Genomic DNA, 20,731 nt, shown 5'->3' with positions numbered 1-20,731 from the left:
TTTGTTGTTCTGACCGCCTGGTTTTTGTTACAAAACTATATATCCTGGTTCCTCTTCAATACCTCTTCGGAGCGGTCCCTCAGAGCTGCCTCCCGGATTTGAAATCCTCAGAAAGTCCACCAAATCAAGCAATTCTCAACTTTTAGGTTGTGCATTTTTTTCAGTTGACAGGAGCCAGTCCAATGAGACCACATATTACATGATTTCATTTATATGCAGTGTCCTGAAGAGGCAAATCTGTAGACTTGAAAGTAGATGAATTGTTTTCAGGGGCTGGGGAGATGGGGGGTGGTGGTGTCATGGGGAGTGACTAAGGGGTATGGGGTTTCTTTTTGGGGTGGCGAAAATGTTCTGGAATTAGATAGTTGCACGATTAACTGAACGCATGATGAGCCACTGAGTACACATTAAAGAGCGAATTTTATGTTAGGTGAATTATACCTCAATAAAGCTGTGATATTAGAAAGAAAAAGAACGGTGGGCTAAAAAGAAGGAACTCTAGCACAGGAGTAGAGCATATTGGCAGTGAACCTCGCCATCAGGCCATTTTGTTGGGTAGCTACTGCCGTCATCTTCTTAGGTCTTTCCTCTTGGGCTGGTGAGACTTTGCAGAGGCATTTCCAGAGCTGCCAACATTTGGGGAGCCTGGCTGAGGAGGACAACTGGGTGGGGCGGAGTGGGTGGTCTCAGGTTTGAGCGTGTATATGTTTCCTTCATTGTTACTGTTGCTACGGAACAAATGAAGCAGTTTGCTTTATTATGCTGCTGGATGTTTTGAGGATGGCTTGTCTCTGCTGTACAATGACTGGGGCCTCCACTGGCACCACTCAAAGCTAGAGACAGTCTACCAAGAGCCTGCGTGTGCCAGCCTCTCTTGCTTAGCTCAGGGGTTCAACCGTGGGTGCTCCAGCAAACAAGGGAGACCCCGTTGCCTTTCATGACCAGCCTCAGGAAGCACACAGGGTCTGCGTTCTCCATGGTGGAAGTGGCCACGGCCCCATCTAAACTCAAGAGGGGGTCTCTGACCTCAATTTCAAGGGGAGGAGTGCCCAAGGATTTGAGGCTGCATTTAGAACTGCCACAGTCACTCAGATTTTAGCAAGGTAAGCCCGCTCTCCCAGAGGGTTGAGGCAATTCATTCCAGATGCCCTCCACTACTCTCTCTGGAGAGAAACTTCTGGCTTTTTTTGGTGGGGAGAGGTGTTGGAGAAAGGTGGTTACTCAGTTCTGTGGGTTTATTTATTTGGCTGCATCGGGTCTTAGTTGCAGCACATGGTGGGATCTTTGTTGTCGCGCGAGGGATCTTTTTTTTTAGTTGCGGCATGCAGGATCCTTTAGTTGCGGGGGCATGCGGGATCTAGTTCCCTGACCAGGGATCGAACCCGGGCCCTCTGCATTGGGTGCACGGAGTCTTAACCACTGTGCCACCAGGGATGTCCCCTTATTTCCTTCCTGATTCTACTTGCTAGCACCCTCCACCTTCCTCCTGACCCCAGAGCTGCCTTACTGGTGACTTTGAGGGATGGAATGGCCTGGGGCGGGGATCTGACCTAAATGCCCTCCTCGGACAGCAAGGTCCTCGATGAGGAACAAGCCATGGGTCCACCTGGCAGGACATCAGGGCTGTAGGAGATGAGTTTGTCTCCTTCCCAGAGGGAGGGTGGAAAGGGGAGCCGGGATACCTCAGAGCCTTTCTCATCCAACACACTTGCTGACAGATGGAGAAACTGAGGTGCAGAGAGGTGTGGGGACTCGCCAGCACCTGTTCCCATTCCAGTTGGAATCAGGGCCAGATGAGCTGGCAGATGACCGTGAGGAGGTTAGGGTACCAATTTGGTCCTACTACCTGCCCACCCTGTAACCTGGGCCGGGTACTGAACCTGCCTGGCTCAGTCTCCAGGTCTGTCAGAGTGCTACTTCAGGATGTGTGGTCAGGATGCAGGGATACAGGCCTCTGTCGGGAGCCCTCCGGATAAGGCCCCCACGTGGCTACCCTCCCTCCCTCCCCTCTGCCTCCTTCCAGGCTGAGCCTCGCACTCTTGCTACCGCTCTCTGCTAGCAGCGTCTTCTCTCCTGAAATTGTGCCTCAACTAGATGAGCAGCCATCCTGGTGTGCCCACCGTGGTCCTGGTTTTAGCACAGAAAGTCCCCATCAAGGGAGATCCCCCAGTCCCAGGCCAACCAGGGTGGCTGATCACTCTGTCCTCAACCTGCCCGCTCTCTTTCCCCAGGTGGACTAAACCACAGCCTGCCAGAAGCCCTGGTGCACAGAAGAGCCCCGACACAGCACGTCCGAGGCTGCCAGCCAGGGCCTGCCGGCCAGGGTGGCCCTCCACCGGTGTCTGGAAACGTGGCTGCGAAACAGCTCCCTACACTGACAACAACTTTCCCGCTACGGTAAGAGTAGCCCCCTGTGCCCAAACTGGACAAGTAGCGCGCTGTGCTGGCACCTGCTTTCCCTCGGAGAGTCTGGAATTTTGGTACACGCTGGGCAGAGGGTGCCTACAAGACCAGCCCCTGATGAAACCCCTGGATGCTGAGTCTCTAACGAGCTTCCTTGGTAGACGCTTCATGCCAGTGGTCCCAGCTTGTTGCCAGGGAATTCAGTGCCTCCAGGGTGACTCTGGGGAGAGGTCTAGAAGTTCATGACTGGTCTCCTCCAGAGTTCACCCCATGGGCCTTTTTCTCTTTGCAGGTTTTGCTCTGTCTCCTTTGTTAGAATAAATCTTAGCCATGGGTATGACTCTATGCTGAGTCCTTTTGGAGAATCATAGAACCTGGGGGGTGGCCGTGGGGACCCTGGACAAACCTGGCCAAGGGCTTTCCTCTCTCAGGAGAAGACTTTCCCTCAGGGCCTGGTAGCATTAATGCGTCTCCAGACCCCCGAGTAAGAGGAGGAATCAGACCTGGAGGCTGTCCCAAAGTCAGCCTGGCCCCAGCTCTTGCTGGGCACATGAACATGTCCTTTCTGCCCTTCTCTGTGTACAGGAAACTGAGGCCCAGGGAGGGCAGGACAGCGCAAGGGCACATGGAGAGTGAGCACCCAGGTCTCCTACAGCCACCCAAACCTCCCCATGCTTCTCCATCCTGGCCGGGGGCTCCCTCCCAGCTGGGCTAGGGTGGTGGACCTTCTGCCCTCCCGAATCCTGAACACGGCCGGCTTCCAGGGGCCCACAGCCCATGGAATGACTCTTCCAGCCGTCCCCCTTGCCCTTTCTTCCATCATGTCCATCCTTCTACCTTTCCATCCATCCCCCTTGCCCATCACTCCACCTTGCCCAGCCTTCCACCTTGTCCACCAGCAAGTCTTGCAGAGCCTTCCTGGTGCGGGGTGGAGAGGTACGCAGTATAGTGTATGGAGTGGGGCCTGGTGGTGGCAGCCTGTGGGCCAGGCACTGAGCCGTACTGATGGGGCCCTTCTTACAGCCTCTCCTGCCTTCCACCTGGGCTCCTGCTCTGGGGTCTGTAGGAACTGAGTACCTGTGCTGCAGGGGGCGGCCTCTCTGGGCATTGCAGGGGTGATAGAGCTATGGTGGGGCTAGGGGATCAGCCTAGTAGGGTGCTGGGAGCTCTGGGGTGGGCTGCTGTGAGCAAGCATCGAGAGGCGGTGCAGTGGGGAGAGAACCCCCTTCACAGCCCCTGGGTCTCTCTGGGATGGATGTCCAGCCCCTGAAAGTGACTATTAAAATACAGCGTGTTAATAGAAAATCTGAAATGACTGCCAGTGAAGATGGTTTATTACTCACAGTTCCCAGGAGAAGGAGGCACATCCCTCCCTGAAGAGCCACACGGGGAAGCACAGGGTCAGCCAGGAGGTGGGGAGGTGGGGGGCAGGAGTGGGGAGAAACTGTGGGTAGGAGCCTTTACTGTGGTTTCCTTGGAAGGAGCTGGAGAGGCAGGACGAACAGGCTTATTAGGACCGGCTACTGTGAATAATGTCAGTGGGCTCTGGGGTGGAGGGGCTCCCCCTAGTGGTCTGGTCCCTGGCCTTGCGCCGGGAGAGTGACCTGGAGTATAAGACCCCCTAGGCGAGGTGGTGGGGGTGTGGTCTCCGGATTGGTTATTTCGCACCCCCAAGGAGGCGTGTGGGGGGCAGGAGGCTGAGCAAGGTGAGTCCGGCATATCGTCGAGGTGTCCAGTGTTTGCATGTAGGACAGATGTTAGAGCACGGAGTTTACAGAAGCTGGACACGTGGTTAATGCGGAGACTGGGGCGTGATGAGCATTCTCTGCAGGGGAGGAGTCCTCAGCATGGCGGGGCGGGGCGGGGGGTGTGGGGAGGCTGGTGAGCCTCCCACCCGGTTCCTTCTAAGCTCAAGTCGGGGTGGGCTGGGTGGTTCCAGCTGCCCAGGTCGGGCGCAGGGCCCGCCGGGGATCTTCCCTGGGTCCGGGCCCCGGCAGGAGCGGCAGCCCCGTCGAGGGGCTCAGCTCCATCTCAGACTCACCTCTCTCCCCAGAAGCTCTAATGGCACCTGCCCAGCACAGGCAGGGGTGTGGGAGGGTGTGCCCACTGTCCTCCAGCCTCCGGGCTTCCTGGAGGTACAATAGCACCGCACTGTGAGTCCCTTTGCGTGGTAGGTGTGGCTCCCTCAGGACCTGTAGACCCATCTTTCTCACACCCTGGAGTGGCCCTTTACCTGCCCAACGTCCAGGCCTCCCTCCCGTGCGTCCTCCTGCAGCCCCTCCTCTCCGGTGCTGCACTGTGTTCCCAGCTGTGCATTACGCAACTCGGGACCTTCCAACGTGGCCGCCCACACGCCCCTCCCACCAGCCGGCCCCCAACACGCCCCAGTCCTGGAAGGCCAGCCTTCTTTCCCTTTTTTTTACCTCCCCTGGGAGCAGCTAGAAGTGCAGAATTCCAGACCTCCAGAATTGGAATCTGCATTTTGGCAAGATTCCTGGAGATTTGGGTGCACCTTGAAATCAGGAAGCCCTGCAGCCTCACCCAGCGGTCCTTGACTTCCTGGAGCTGGTGAAAACAGTGTGTGGGCCCCACCTGCCTTTCTGACCCAGCAGGTCTAGGTGGAGCCGTCTGACACCACCAGGTGACGCTGCTGCCGAAGTGGGCCATACTTGGGGAACTGCCCTAAGCTGCACTTCGAGCCACCTGAGGTGGCAGATTGGCCTGGGTGTAGGTGTTTAAAGAACTGAAAGTTGCTCACATGGACTGTACGTGTCGAAAACCGGGCTGCACACTCTGGTGCCATAAAAAGTGAATCTGGTCTTTGTCCCTGGCATGCAGCTTCAAAAACTCTTGCAAATTCCTGAGTGATAAGAATTTCCTTACAGTTTCCTTTTGTTATTTGAAATGAGGCCCTTTCCCATACCCAACTTTATGCTAATGAGGTGACTCTAGGCGTGGAGGGTGCTACCGCGTGAGTAGAGGGCTGGGGATTGAGTTAATCACCGATTGCTGACGATTTCCTTGTAATGCTTTTTTTTTTTTTTAAATTTAAATTAATTATTTATTTATTTGGCGGTGCTGGGTCTTAGCTGCGGCACGTGGGATCATCATCGTTGCGGCGTGCGGGATCTTTAATTGCAGCATGCATGCGGGATCTAGTTCCCTGACCAGGGATCGAACCTGGGCCCCCTGCATTGGGAGCATAGAGTCTTAACCACTGGACCACAAGGGAAGTTCCTCATAATGCTTATTAAAGAACCCACAAGAAAGCCTTTGGACACAGAAACTCAAGGATCTTCTGGGCTGGTGATGGTTAATGTGCTGGGAGGGTGGCATACCCTGAGCCCCCGGGGACAGAGGTTCCTGTATCCCCCTCCCACTCCCTCACCCTGTGTGTTTCTTCATCTGGCTGTTCCTGGTCTGTATCCTCTATAGTAGAACTATAACATAAGTATTGTGCTTTCAGAGGTCTGTGGGTCGTTCTACCAAGTTATTGAATCTGTGGGGGTTATGGGAACCCCTGAATTTATATCCTTATGGCAGTGGCCCCCAACCTTTTTGGCACCAGGGACCAGTTTCGTGGAAGACAGTTTTTCCACGGACCATGGTTGGGGGGATGGTTCAGGCAGTAATGCAAGTGATGGGGAGCGACGGGGAGCGACAGGGAGCAATGGGGAGCAGCAGATGAAGCTTCGCTCGCCCGCCCGCCGCTCACCTCCTGCTGTGCCGCCCGGTTCCTAACAGGCTGCGAACTGGTACCAGTCTGCGGCCCGGGGGTTGGGGACCCCTGCCTTATGGGATTGAGCCCTTGATTGTGGGGCCTGACTTGAACTCTGGGTGGTTTTTTTTTTTTTTTTTGGCTGCACTGCACCGCAAAGCTTGTGGGATCTTAGTTCCCCGACCAGGGACTGAAGCTGTGCCCTTGGCTGTGGAAGCATGGAGCCCTAATCCCTGGACCAGAGGGATTTCCCGCTGGCTGGTTTTGTCAGAGCTGAAATGATTTCTAAGACACTCACTGGGTGTGGGGTGGGGTATGCACATGTCACTGGAGGCTCTAAACCAGGCTGCCCGAGGAACAGCCTCTAACACCTTGCCCTCCGTGTGTCCCCTAAGCTGGTCAAGGCCAGTGAGGTCTGGCGGCCGCTGAGCCCCAAGCCCTCCCTGCAGGCTCTGCTCATGCTCCCGAACCCCATTCAGCAGCACCTCTGAAAGGGGTCAGACCCCAGGGGCCGGCACCGGGAGCCTGGTGGACAAGTCTCTCCCAGCCCAGAGACACCACCACGGCCCCCGGCTCCCAGCGCCTGGCTCTTCCAGGAGCTTCCAGGCCTGCTGGGGAGCTCCCAGGGGCAAGGCCTGTGTGCTTCGTTCCTCCGCCGCCCCCCGGCAGGTGCCAAGGACAGACAGACAGACATGAAGCCGAGTGGGTTTTTATTAGCAGCAGGTAGGAGGCATCTTGGGCTGACTGGATCCAAGAGAGAAGATTCTGGCTGAGAGGACTTGGACCGGTCATTCCTGGCAGCCAGGGGCTCTCAGGGATGTCCCTCACTGGAGAGAGTCCTCTGCAGGGGACGTGGAGGCCTCAGAGGAGGTGGAGCCTGGTCACGGTGGAGGCAGGGGAGGGAGGAATGCTGTGTGTGGGCCAGTGAGCCCTGCACACCTACTGTCTCGGGCCCTCACTATCGCCCGTGGGCGGGCAGGCGAGGTCACAGCTGGCAGGGACTGTTATCCGGGAACCATGTCTCTGGGCTCCTAGCCCAGAGCTCCTCCCCAGATTAAGTGGCAAAGTCACAAGCATTGCAGGTGGGCCCGGCTGGACCAAGTCCCACCAAGCAAGTGGTCCTCTGAGCCCCCTTTGCTAGTCTGAGACCCACTCTAACCCAACGGCATCAAGTGCCTGCAGAGGCCTGCAGCTGTTGCAGCCCTGGGTCACTGCTGCCTGAGCCCCCGCCCTCTCCTGTGTCTTACTGCCCTCAGGGACCTGCGGAGGCCCTAAGGTCAGGAGAGGCAAAGGGAGAAGCCAAGTCCACCATCCCCAGGGCAGTGTCTCGGGAAGGTGTCTTGAGGGCGGGGTCTCCGGGATGCTTACCTGTGGTGGGGACCATACACCTCCTGGCACACGAGCTGAAGCAGCACTTCTGGTTCTCCATACATTGGTCATCCCTGGAGCACTCGTTTCTCTCTAAGCAGAGCTTAGGGGCCGGCGGGGCCTGCACCCGGGGACAGCGGCCAGCCTTTGGAACAGGCACCGGGGGAGAGGCAGGCCAGGCCTTCATCGCCCGCTGGCTTGCTGGGGCCGCCCCACTGCTGGTCTCCGGCGGCCCCCAACCTTCACCCCCCCCTTGGTGGCCTGGAGCCTGAACGCTGGGGGGGAGACAGCAGCCCTCGTGGATCGCTGAGCTGGGCACTGGTGATGTTGGGAGGAAGTGGGCGAGCCTCAGCTGGGCCTCAGGTGGGTCCAGCAGGTGAAGCGGTGTCACGGCCGGGCTTTTATGGGGCCGCTGGGGGGTTCACTGAGAGTGGGGTGTGGAGTGCCGGCTCAAGGGGACCCTTGACAAAGCTGGTCCCTCCCTCCCTCCAGATGGGGCTCCGCTGGGGCGCAGGGATGGCGGCGTTACCTATGAGGGGCACCACACAGGATCGGCTGCAGGGGCTCCTGGCGCAGCACTTGGTGCCTTGGGGACAGTTCTCATCGTTGACACAGGAGATTGTGCAGGAATCCTCCTCGGAGGAGCTGAGCTCTGGGCACACGGCCTGCCCTGCACACAGGATGGGCAGGTGGGTGGGGGGTGGCCGGATCCCGTCTCCCCTGGGGCTCCTCAGGGGAAAACAAGGTGGGGCAAGGACAGAACCACCGGGAGGCGGGTCCCCAGCAGCCCAGCGCTCTGCTTCTAGGAAGGAAAAAATCTGCCAGAAATGTGACACGGCTGACAAAAGTGTGAGTCAGCTGTGAAAATTAGGAAACAAGGCCTCAGGCGCGCTGCAGGAGGTGGAGTTGAGACCCTGAGGGGCCAGGACAGGCTCCCCCCATGCCCAGTTAGCTGCCTGGTCACTTTTCACCCTGGGACAGTGGCCTGGGCCCTGTGGCTTTAGTCCCCCAGCACACGGGCATCTTTGGGCAGTACCCCACTCTTCTGCTGTCACTGACCCCCCCGCCACGGGGTGTGCCTCCCCCATTCTCTCCTCTTGTCCCAGTTACCAAACTGTCAGGTCCGGCAGTGTTTCAGGGGCGCACCTGGAGGGGAGGGAGTTTGGGACGACCCTCCTGAGCCTACCTGGCAAGGTGAGGGCCGGGGCCAGCGCGAGGGCAGCCTTCAGGGCAAGCAGGGTCAGGGCCAGGCTGGCAAGACAGCGCATGGTGGCGGGTGGCAGGCAGGTGGCAGATGGTGGCTCATGGCCCTGGGGCACCTTTAAAGGAGGCAGTGGGGGGAGGAGCATGGCGGGGACGGCGGGCGGCTGGCGCTGCCCCAGTAGGGCCAAGGGGCTTCCGGCTTGGACAGACCCCAGACTGGGCAGCTGCTGCCTTGGGCCACATTTGTAAACAAAAAAAGAATTTCTAATAAGGTGGACCATTTTTTTCCACTTTGAAAGTAATGCATGTTTACTATGAGAATTCAGAAAATGAAGGGCAGACGAAGGAAGAAATAGAATCCACAACGACACAACATGGCGTTGTTTTCCGTGCTCATGGGGGTGCCCTTCAGGGAGAGGGAGTCACGGGTCCAGTTCAGCACATGGTCCACAGGTAACAGAGAAGAAGGAGGAGCCCAGGCGCAGGGGTATCTGGGAGGGCATTTTATTTCTCCCATGGTGTCTTTTTGTCTTTTCCTGAACATTCTACAGCAAGAACAGGCCGTCTTGAGTTTATGGGCTGCATGTTCTGTGCAGAGAATGTCAGGCGTCCGAGAAAGGGAGGGGCAGGGTCAGTGTCAGGGCTGTTTTTACACAGGGTGGACACTGTGAAGGCCTCTTCCCAGAAGGGCCCGCCTGTGCCCTGTGAGCGGGATCAACACCAAGGAGACGTGCCCCTCCTTCTCTGCGGAAACTTCCTTGATCCTTCTGCCCTGAGGGCCTGGGCAGGGAAGGCGGCCCCGGGGTGACCACGTGTGCTGATGTTCAATGCCCACCCCTGGTCCAGGCCGTACTCTGTCTGGCCTGTGGCCTCTTGACCTTTGACACAGAACCCCTTAGTACTTCCCTGGGTACTCGCATTTGCAGATGTTTAGGAACACGTTGCCACTTTGACAGGCAGCTCAGGTCCCCCTGGCTCTCCCTGACCCCGGGCCCCATGTAGCACCGTCTCAGCCCCTAGGACCACTCAGCAGAGTTCTCGGACCTCAGGCCAGGTCCCTCCCGGGGTGGCCAGTGCCGGCCTTCAGGGATGGGGTCTGGAGTCCTGGCCAATGGCGACTTGCTACCTGCTGGTGCCTCTTCACACTGGCAGCTCACAAGATGCTCCCCCTTTGGCTGTTTCCCCTCCTGCAGCCTGAGAAGAATGCAGTCTACAGGCCAGAGCGGGGTCCTGAGGTTCAGAGGAGTTAGGGGTGGCCAGGCCACAGTCACTCACTGGCTGGCCCTGCTGACCTTCCTCCCCTTGTTCTCTGTCCCTCCCCCTGCACCGCGGCGGGGAGGGCTCAGGGTCCTCCTGGCTCAGATGCTGGGTCTGAGGCCAGGCTGACCACACCAGGAACTCAGGCCACGGGACCGTGGCCTCACACTGAGTCGCCAGCCTCTGGCTCCCTGGGACACAGCCCTTGGGCTATGGGACCTGTGGTCATAGGGTCACAGGGCCTGGTCCCTTCTTCCTTGACCATAGGGCTGGCTACATACTTTGTGGGGTGCCTTGTTCAACAAGTGGGAAGAAAGTGTTGGTAAAGATACTAAATACAAAGGTTTTCCTCTTTTCCACGTCTCTCTCTTGTTTTTAAAAATGGTGTTTTTAAAAAATGTCACTCTAGCAAAATTAAAATTAAATGTTTATATTATTAGTGTGAATATTACCATTCATCTTTATATTGTGCGATGCCAGTTTAAATGTGAACAGGAGAGCATTTGACTCTTATGTGGAATCACCAAAATCGTACACTTTACATCCCTGGCTGGGATGGGCACCTGTATTTCATTCTGCACAAAACTTACTAGCTGCTTTCTCTTCGTTTTTTTTCCTTTTATTTTCAGATTCACTCATTTAAAAAAAAAAAAGTTATTTACTTTTGGCTGCACTGAGTCTTCGTTGCTGCACGCAGGTTTTCTCTAGTTGTGGCGAGTGGAGGATACTCTTCGTTGCGATGCGCGGGCTTCTCATCTTGCTGGCTTCTCTTTTTTTTAATAAATTTATTTATTCATTTATTTATTTATGGCTGTGTTGGGTCTTCATTGCTGAGCGCGGGCTTTCTCTAGTTGTGGCGAGTGGAGGCTTCTTATTGTCGTGGCTTCTCTTGTTGCGGAGCACGGGCTCTAGGTGTGAGGGCTTCAGTAGTTGTGGTGCACGGGCTTAGTTGCTCCGCGGCATGTGCGATATACCCGGACCAGGGCTCGAACCTGTGTCCTCTGCGTTGGCAGGCGGATTCTTAACTGCTGCGCCACCAGGGAAGTCCCCATGCTGATCTTTCTGGCCAGCTGAGCTTTCACATGTTAGCATGATCCTATCACTCACCGCCCCTCCCCCCCACCAACCCTGCCATCTGGAATTCTTCCTATACAACCTGGGGGGTGAAGTCCACACAGGGTGTGGCATGAATGCCCTTCCCATGAAGTGGTCAAGAGGGAGGGTTTGAATCCATGCCTGGGTGGATCCAGCCCTGGCTCTGCTAGTTCTGGGACCTTGAACTATTTACTGTTTCTCACCTGTGTGATGGGGTGAGGATGTTGCCTAGGGAACCCAGTTGTTGCAAAAGCGTTTGGCGCCCGGGGCATAGCACGTTAGTGGACATTCCTGTCGTTGGCATTCTCTGATCTCTGTGATTTAGGTTGAGACTTTTGGGGCGGTGAGGGCTGTTAGCAGATTACATCTCAGGATGTATTCTTTGATCAACACAAGGGCATTGGCTAACGTTGAAGTCTTGCCTAAGATTTGAAGGCTCAAGATTTAAGGCCCCCGGGTAAACCCATCATGGAAGGAGTCTGTCCTTGGGAATCGGGCTCTGGTCTCATTTGCTCTGTGACCTCAGACAGGTCGTTTCCCTTCACGTGCCCCTCAGTTCTCCCATCTATGAAACGGAGGCAACGACAGCATCTCTCATAATGGGTAGGCGCGAGGGTTACATGAGGTGGTAAATTAGTGAAGGTGCCTCTTACCTAGAAAGCTTTCTACAGATTTCAACAGAGGTTATTTAGAAGATAATTTCAAAGTTTTTAAATTAGAAAAATAACTGATACACATTGCAGAAAACTTGCACAATTCAGAAAAGCATAAAGAAGAAAAAGAAAATCACACGTGATCTGTGTCCTGGAGCTACCTTGTTAATGTCTTCGTTCACCTTCCTCTGGCTTTTTCCTATGTAAGCACATGTGTATCTGTCACATCCCACCATATATACACAGACTGTCCCCCCCAGGCAGTCTCGTGTCACTGGGGCTGTGCTGCAGGCGTGGTACAGTCACGTTTCACTCAGCGCACTCCCATGCCCTCAAGACTTACGGAAAGCACCGTGGCCAGTGCTGGGGAACCAGGTCACTTCCCTGGCAGGCCGCCACCATTAACCCATTTCCTCAGCTTCTAAGAGAGCCCTTCACACAGCAGCCACGAGACTGGGACTGCACTTTTCATCTGGAGGGGAGCGGAGGCCAGCTCTAACTGCTGGGGGCTGGGGAGGCCAGGCCAGGAGGGGGTGCAGGCCCGGTGTGGTTGGGGGGAGGGGGAGAAGCAAGAGGCGTTGGCGGGCCAGGCCTTCAGGCAGGTGCTCGGCCCCGAGGGCTAGACGGAGAACCAGGAGTTTCCAGGAATGATGTTCCCTGGGCTCACCAGCCCCGGGGCAGGGACGTGGGGTTCTTGGGCCCTGGGGGTGTTCACTGGCCCCTCTGGCCTGGCCCCAGCCCATCTTCTTCCAAGACCTGCAGGCCTTTTCTCTCTGCACAGCTGCTGTGTGCCAGGATGGATGGGGAAACTGAGGCTCAGCTGTGATCTCCCGGAGCATCAGTTACATGGTGGGCTAAGCGCATAGTGTCCCCACTGGTTCTGTGGGCTCAGCTGGGTTGGGGGTTTCCTCCAAACTCTCATGCCCAAGACCAGGTAGGGGAGACCATGCCATTCCACACGCTCGCCCCTCTCTGTGGGGATGCTCACGGCCCCTGGGTGGGAGTTCTGTCCTCATCGGGTCTCTCACAGCTCATGAACTTTTCCACACCCTGATCTTACCAAGTCAGTGCATGTAGCGGTTGCTTCTCCTGCCTCTTGCTCCTCTCCAGAAAGTTCTTTCCTCCCCCAAGTCTCTCAAGGCTCTATCAGCACCTCTTGTTCAGGGCTCCTGGGTGTGGGGCTGTCGGGGAGCCCTGCCCCTTCCCTCATGATCCAACAGCACTGTGGCCCCCTCGGGCTCCCGTGGGGTCCGCTGGGTTGGCTGGACATCCAGGGTGAAGGGTGGGCTGCAGGGGCTGCCGGGTGGTCCTGGTAGGAAGGCTTGGTGGCTGCGCCCCATGGCATCGCCCCTGTTCAGGGTCCTCACTCTTCATCCGTTCATCCAGGTTGGCCGTCTGGCCAGGGACACCGGTGAATGCAGCCCTCTGGCCCCAGGTGTGCACTGGTGCAGGCATCTCACCGGCTGGGGACCTGGAGGCTGAGAGAGGCCGGAAGGTGCAGACGGTCCAGGGGCCATGAGGGGTGGTGCTGCCAGGCACAAAGAAACGGGGTCTTCTAGGGCAGCGGTCCCCAACCTATTTGGCACCAGGGACCAGTTTCGTGGAAGACAATTTTTCCACGGACGGGGGGCGGGGGGCGGGGGGCAGTGGTGGGAGTGGTTCGGGCGGTAATGCCAGCGATGGGGAGCGGCAGGTGAACATTTGCTCCATCGCCCTCCTGCTGTGCGGCCCAGTTCCTAACAGGCTGCCGACCGGTACTGGTCCACGGCCCCGGGGTTGGGGACCCCTGTTCTAGGGGAGTCTGATAACCACGTCACTCAAGTGGGAGGGAGCTGGGGAGGCCGCAGACCTGGACCACAGAGGGCATGGAGCCAGGCCAGGTGTCAGGGTGGGTGGGCATGGCCAGTATGTTTCAGAAAGGCCCTCTGCTGGCCGACTGGGAGGTGGGACCGTGAGGGGCAGGGAGACCCGGGGAGAGCCACTGCCTGTCCTACTGATAAGGGTGAGGCTTGGGCAGAAGGGATGTGGGACCAGGGGCCTGGGTGTCCTGGAGCTGAGGAAGTGGTGGTCCAGCCCCATGATCAGAGGGAGGGCAGGGTGGAGCCTCCCCCCTTGTGGTGTCTCCATAAACCCTTGAATCCAAACCCGGTGGGCTTGTCCTGCCTCAGGTCGAGCCTTGGGTAGAGAATTAGCACTAATGGGCTCACAATGGGAGGGCTTTTCAACAAGCCCAGGGAGCCAGAGGCACGCCCCTTCCTTCATGATGGGGGCCCTGACAACTCAGAGAGGGGAGGAAGGCTTGCCGGGAGGACAGGGACCAAGGAGTGGACCTATACAAGCCTGCAGGTCGCATCCCCAGGGCCAGGCCAGGGCCCACAGCACCACCCTGCTGGCTTAGAAAAGAGGCCAAAACTCTTTCCCACAATTCCTGCTGCTAGGAATCAGAGGTCAGAGGCTCCCACTTTACCCAACAGACATGACAACCTTGCAGCCCCGTCACCTCCATGACATTTAAAATTTTATGTTTGTTCTCAACATTAAAGTAATTGGAGGGACTTCCCTGGTGGCGCAGTGGTTAAGAATCCGCCTGCCAATGCAGGGGATACGGGTTTGAGCCCTGGTCCAGGAAGATCCCGCATGCCACGGAGCAACTAAGCCCGTGTGCCACAACTACTGAGCCTGCACTCTAGAGCCCGCGAGCCACAACTACTGAGCCCACATGCCACAACTACTGAAGCCCATGCGCCCTAGAGCCCGTGCTCCACAACAAGAGAAGCCGCGACAATGAGAAGCCTGAGCACTGCAACGAAGAGTAGCCCCTGCTCACCACAACTAGAGAAAGCTCGCACGCAGCTCGCACGCAGCAATGAAGACCCAACGCAGCCAAAAAAAAAGAGTAATTGGAGATTTTTCATAAAATCTAGCTTTCTCGTGTGGAAATAAACAAAACCAACGAGATGGGGAAGGCAGAGGTGTGTGTTCAGAGCTGGCTGTAGTGAAGGAGTTGCTCCCATCACTTGGTTTGGCAGAGACTCAAGGGCAGGCAGGGCAGTGGGACAGCTTCCTGGAGGAGAAAGGGCTCAGGGCTGCCCTGATGGGGGCTGTGGGCCTGGAGAAGCTGGAGGTGCCCTCACTAGGAGGGGGCGTCCCATGTGATTGGTTGGGGGAGCATGTTCGGCTTTCTCTGGTTGGTCCCGAGTTGGAGGTAGGGACTGAGATCAGGGAAGCTGTCAGTTATCGACCAGATTCTGGCCTTGTGGGGCTGATTGTTGCAGGGGTTATTGTTTAGCTTCCTGGGTTGTCCCTAGAGACAGCAGGCCGGCTTCCTGGGCTGGCTGCTGTGGGCTGCGGGTCAGAAGTCTGTTTTCTATATGATTCGGCCGTCAGTCTCACTGGGTCCTATTGAAGAATCAGAAGCCAGCCTTGCGCTTCTGTAATGGTGGAGAGGCAACTCAGATCCACTTCCCCTTCCCAAGGGCGACTTGGGAAGCCAAGCAATAGTGGTCAAAATTCTCACTGAAAACATCGAAGTCCACAGGATTGGAAGACCGGGATCGCAAAGTAAGCCTGGACAGCTGCCTTTGCATGCCTGCTCTAGGAAGTGAGCCATGAACAGGAGCTTTGCTTTGGCCATGTCCCTTTGTCACAGCTGATCCGTGACGTGGGCTTTGTGGAAGGCCACCGGGGACGGGGGACTCCGTTACCATTCGTCCACGAGCGCAAGCAGTGCAGTGGAGAGTACAGGCACGGGGCCAGACCGGGGCTAATTCGGGCCTGTCCAGTCTGGGAGAAGGGGACTGAGGCCAAGAGTGGGGAGTGTCTGGAGGGGCTGGAACGGTGGGAGCATGGGGACCGAGGGGACAGCAGCAGAGACAGAGACCCCACGTCTCGATGGTCCAGGAAAAGGGCTTTGCACTTTCGTCCAAGTGTGATGGGAATAAATGAAGAGCCTGAGCAGAGGAGGGTCTGGTGTGTGTTTAGAAAGACCTCCTGGGCTGCTGTGTGGAGAACAGAGTGCGGGGTGGGCAGGGTGAGGGGGGAGGCCAGGTGGCTTCTGCAGCAGCAGCAGGGGTGAGGCGGGGCGCTGCGTGGGGGCGAGGGCGTCCATGCACTTCGGAGGCAGAGCCACCGGGACCCGGATATACAGCAAGCCAGAGGCCAGAAGTGTCCGGAGCATCAGGGGAGCTGTCAGCTTATGGGAAACGCACGGGGTTTGCAGGGAAGGAGTGCAGGGAGGGGTTCCTGGCAGAGCCCCAACACACCACATTTGGGGGACTGGTTGGGGAGAAGGATGCAGAGCTCCAGGTGGAAGAGGGGTGGGCGGAATGGAAACAGCAAGAGCAGCACCTTCCAGGGGAGGGGACTCCCCCTAGGTGTCCCAGCTGAGCCTCCTTGTGAGGACAATGACAAAAGTCCTGAATGGAGAACAGGAAGCAAACCTCGCCGGGTAGCAACAAATGATCAGGAGCTGAGTTAGGTGAAGGAAGGGCCCCAAGAAGGCTCAGCTGTGAGTGGCCTTTGCCCTGCCAGCTGAACTTGATATTGAACACAGCCAGCAGGAGACAAAACCCAGGATGTGCCCAAGATGGTGCTCTAAGGACTCAAAGATCTAGAAATCAAACTCCCCCACCCACAGAACATGGCAAGGAAAACCATCTCAAACTGCGGCCTAGAACAGAGTAGAGAATATACCTCTTGAGAATTCACACCAAACGCGTGCAGCACAGAGCAGCCTGCTGGGGAGCTCGGTGCTATGCAGACACAGGGATGGCTGATGCTCTCTACAAAGTAAAACCCGGAGAAGAGAAACACCGTGGAGACCGTCGTGTGGCGTCCCGAGGTTCCTCTCTGGAAGGGTGTTTGTGGGGCAGGGCTCTCCCCACTCCTGGTAGCCGCTCCTGGTCCCTGGCACACAAGGGTGGTGATGGTAGGGCCGGCTGCCAGGCCTTTTCGATCTGGAGATTTCTGTCTTAGCGGTAGGCTCCCAGGATGGACGTCTGTGCCTGGGTTCCTCTGCAGCACGGGGAAGGAGACGGGAGAGCGGGGGCAGGGGTCCCAGGTGCCCCCCGGCCAGCCCACCTAGTGCTTAATCTTGTCCAAGTGGGTTTCTGACTCTGGTGGTTAAAAAAGGCTCTGAATGCATCAGGTGTGGAACAACACCTGGGCTCAAGCTCTTGTGGTGACAACGGCTGTTGTCTGTTTTAAAAAATTTATTTATTTTATTTATTTACTTTTGGCTGTGTTGGGTCTTCGTTGCTGCGTGTGGGCTTTCTCTAGTTGCAGCGAGCGGGGGCTACTCTTCGTTGCAGAGCATGGGCTCTAGGCACACGGGCTTCACTAGTTGTGGCGCACGGGCTTAGTTGCTCCGCGGCATGTGGGATCTTCCCGGACCAGGGCTCGAACCTGTGTCCCCTGCATTGGCAGGCGGATCCTTAACCACTGCGCCACCAGGGAAGTCCCAGCTGTTGTACTTTTGTCCTATATTTCAGGCAAGGGGAAGAAGGTACCCTGAGTGTGTGACTCCCCTGCTGGAATGATTGCAGCTAAGGAACCTCCTTCTCGTGGACTCAATGTTTGTGCCCCCAGTCCATATGTTGAAGCCTGAATCCCCAGTGTGAGGGTACTTGGAGGCGGGGCTTTTAAGGACATAATTAGGGTTAATTGAGGTCCTAAGATGAGGCCCTGATCCCATAGGACTGGTGCCCTATAAGAAGAGGAGAGACACCATCTTTCTCTTTCTCTCTCTCTCCATGCACATGCACAGAGGAAAGGCCACATGAGGACCCAGTGAGAGGACGGCAGCCTGCAAGCCAGGACGAAGCCCTCATTGGAACCCTGACCTTGGACTTCCAGCTGCCCACTCTGTGGTATTCAGATATGATAGCCCAAGCTGACTATGATACTCTTCTCTGACACAAGTGCCCGTCAGCCAGGGCCAGTGACAGACCTGACCTTTGCTGGAATCAGGCCAGGCTAGAGGTGCCAGGGGTTTTAGGGGAAGCAAGGGAGATTCAAACTCTGAAGCTATGGAAAAACAAACAAACAAGTACTCTCACGGTCCTCATGTTTCCGTACTCCCCATAAAAGCTGCTCCCTAGAGCTCTTAGAGGGAAACATTCATTGGATTCGAAGTGGCTTTCTACTTTCTGCAAGTCCTTCTTAGCTCTCAAGCTCCTGTTCATTCTAGGACATCAAACCTGGCTTTGAAAGGCAGTGTCTGCACACACAGCCCACACAGCCATGGTTTCACGTCCCGGAACTTGTTCTGAGAGCTAGCACGCTGCAAGCTTCCCTTGGTTCACTGCGGGGACAGGGTGGGTGCAGATGTCTGGAAGGGCTCACCTTCCCGCCCCTGGCTGGCAGCCCTCTTCCTGCCTCTGTTCATCCTGTTCCCCTGGCTCGGCCTCCTGCTCCCCAACCCTGCCTGGTTTCCCCCAGTGTGAGAGCCTCTCCGACCCCATCAAGCCCAGTCAGCCTGCCCCCTCCAGCACCACGTGGCCCGCACCCTGCATTTATCACACTGCGTCACAATTAGTGCTTGTTTTCCTAACTATGAGGGCAGGGGGTATGTCTTCTTTATCTCTGTATCTATCTTTATGGCTGTATCTATCTGCATCTGCCTCTAACATTCAGAGGCCAGGACATAGGAACTTGGTAAATAGGAGCGACTCCCAGGGCCTTGTCTTTTTGATGATAGCCATTCTGACAGGTGTGAGATGCTATCTCGTGGTTTTGATTGCATTTCTATGATGATTAGTGATGTTAAGCATCTTTTCATGTGCCTGTTGGCCATCTGTATGTCTTCTTTGGAAAAATGTCTATTCAAGTCATCTGCCTGTTTTTAAATTGTGGGTTTTTTTTTTTGATGTTGAGTTGTATGAGCTGCTTATATATTTTGGATATTGGCCCCTTATCGGTCATATCATTTGCAAATATTTTCTCCCATTCAGTTGGTTGTTTTTTCATTTTGGCAATGGTTTCCTTTGCTGTGCAAAAACTTTTAAGTTTAATTAGGCCCCATTTGTTTATTTTTGCTTTTGTTTCCTTTGCCTTAGGAGACAGATTCAAAAAATATTGCTATGATTTATGTCAAAGAGTGTTCTGCCTCTGTTCTCTTCTAGGAGTTTAATGGTTTCCAGTCTTATATTTAGGTCTTTAATCCATTTTGAGTTTATTTTTGTGTATGGTGTAAGAAAATGTTCTAATTTCATTCTTTTAGATGTAGCTCTCCAGTTTTCCAAGCACCACTTATTGGAGAGACTGTCTTTTCTCCATTCTATATTCTTGCCTCCTTTGCTGTAGATTAATTGACCATAAGTGTGTGGGTTTATTTCTGGGCTCTCTACTCTGTTTCACTGAGCTATGTGTCTGGTTTTGTGCCATTACAATACTATTTTGATTACTGTAGCTTTGTACTATAGTATGAAGTCAGGCAGCATGATACCTCTAGCTTTGTTCTTTTTTTTTTTCTCTCAAGATTGCTTTGGGCATTCTGGGGTCTTTTGTTGTTCCATATAAATTTTAGGATTACTTGTTCTAGTTCTGTGAAAAATGTCATGGGTATTTTGATAGGGATTTCATTAAATCTGTAGATTGCTTTGGGTAGTGTGGACATTTTAACAGTATTAATTCTTCCAATCCATGAACATGGATGTCTTTGTATTTCTTTAAATTGTCTTCAGTTTTCTTCTTCAATGTCTTATAGTTGTCAGAGTATAGGTCTTTTACCCCCTTGGTTAAGTTTATTCCTAGGTATTTTTTCTTTTTAATGCAATTTTAAACAGAATTGTTTTCTTGCTTTCTCTCTTTTTTTTTCTTTTTTCTTTTTGGCTGTGTTGGGTTTTTGTTGCTGCGTGTGGGCTTTTCTCTCTAGTTGTGGCAGGTAGGGGCCACTCTTTGTTGCGGTGCGCGGGCTTCTCATTGTGGTGGCTTCTCTTGTTGTGGAGCCACGGGCTCTAGGTGCGCAGGCTTCAGTAGTTGTGGCACGCAGGCTCTAGAGTTCAGTCTCAGTAGCTGTGACACGCGGGCTCTAGAGCGCAGTCTCAGTAGCTGTGGCACATGGGCTTAGCTGCTCCGTGGCATGTGGGATCTTCCTGGGCCAGGGATCTAACTTGTGTCCTCTGCATTGGCAGGTGGATTCTTAACCGCTGTGCCACCAAGGAAGTCCCTGCTTTCTCTTTCTTGTAGTTCATTATTAGTGTATAGAAAAGCAACAGACTTCTGTATATTAATCTTATATCTTGCAACTTTACTGAATTCATTTATTAGTTCTAAGAGTTTTTGGTATTTTAGAGTTTTCTATGTAGCGTGTCATGTCGTCCGCAAATAGTGACCATTTTAGTTCTTCCCTTCTAATTTGGATACAGTTTAGTTCTTTTCCTTGTTTGATTGCTGTGGCTAGAACTTCCAATACTATGTTAAATAAAAGTGGTGAGAGAGGGCAACCTTGTCTTGTTCCTGATTTTAGAGGAAAAGAGTATGATGTTATCTGTGGGTTTGTCATATATGGTCTTTATTATGTTGAGATATGTTCCCACTATATAAACTTTTTTTTTTACATCTTTATTGGAGTATAATTGCTTTACAATATTGTGTTAGTTTCTGCTTTATAACAAAGTGAATCGGCTCTATATATACATATATCCCCATACACCCTCCCTCTTGCGTCTCCCTCCCACCCTCCCTGTCCCACCCCTCTAGGTGGTCACAAAGCACCGAGCTGATCTCCCTGTGCTATGTGGCTGCTTCCCACTAGCTATTTTACATTTGGTAGTGTATATATGTCCATGCCCCTCTCTCACTTCATCCCAGCTTACCCTTCCCCCTCCCCGTGTCCTCAAGTCCGTTCTCTATGTCTGTGTCTTTATTCCTGTCCTGCCACTAGGTTCATCAGAACCATTTTTTTTTAAGATTCCATATATATGTGTTAGCATACTGTATTTGTTTTTCCCCTTCTGACTTACTTCACTCGGTATGACAGTCTCTGGGTCCATCCACCTCACTACAAATAACTCAATTTTGTTCCTTTTTATGG

The 20,731-nt window shown here is 54.6% G+C and overlaps 1 protein-coding gene and 1 long non-coding RNA gene across 3 annotated transcripts in view; one reads left to right on the top strand and one right to left on the bottom strand.

Annotated features, from left to right (window-relative positions):
• Positions 1-20,731, top strand: part of LOC309665367 — a 29,452-nt gene that overhangs the window by 1,966 nt on the left and 6,755 nt on the right. Inside the window, exons 2-3 of one of the 2 annotated variants that reach the window (XR_014266357.1) lie at positions 2,232-2,397; positions 17,462-17,564. This is a non-coding gene — a long non-coding RNA (uncharacterized lncRNA). Of the gene's footprint in view, positions 1-2,231; positions 2,398-2,988; positions 3,709-17,461; positions 17,565-20,731 lie in introns of those variants that run through there. The other variant, XR_014266358.1, reaches the window with a different exon arrangement.
• On the bottom strand, positions 6,815-10,702 carry LOC309665364 (whey acidic protein-like). Its single transcript, XM_082471634.1, has 4 exons — positions 8,676-10,702; positions 8,019-8,159; positions 7,490-7,610; positions 6,815-6,998 (listed from the first exon to the last, which is right to left on the bottom strand). Exons 1-3 carry the CDS (start codon positions 8,971-8,973, stop codon positions 7,594-7,596), a joined length of 456 nt encoding a protein of 151 aa, XP_082327760.1. The 5' UTR covers positions 8,974-10,702; the 3' UTR covers positions 6,815-6,998; positions 7,490-7,593.

This window comes from Balaenoptera physalus, assembly GCF_965194825.1.
Source record: "Balaenoptera physalus genome assembly, chromosome: 8".
In the NCBI taxonomy this organism is placed as follows: Eukaryota; Metazoa; Chordata; class Mammalia; order Artiodactyla; family Balaenopteridae; genus Balaenoptera; species Balaenoptera physalus.
The sequence above is the reverse complement of the archived record's forward strand: the minus strand, read 5'-3'. Positions and strand labels throughout refer to the sequence as shown.

Coding starts and splice junctions, on each gene's coding strand:
- LOC309665364 (XM_082471634.1), bottom strand. CDS start 8,973: ATGGTCCACCTTATTAGAAATTCTTTTTTTGTTTACAAATGTGGCCCA. Junction 8,160..8,675: donor CCCGGCCCTCACCTTGCCAG/GTAGGCTCAGGA, acceptor TCCTGTGTGCAG/GGCAGGCCGTGTGCCCAGAG.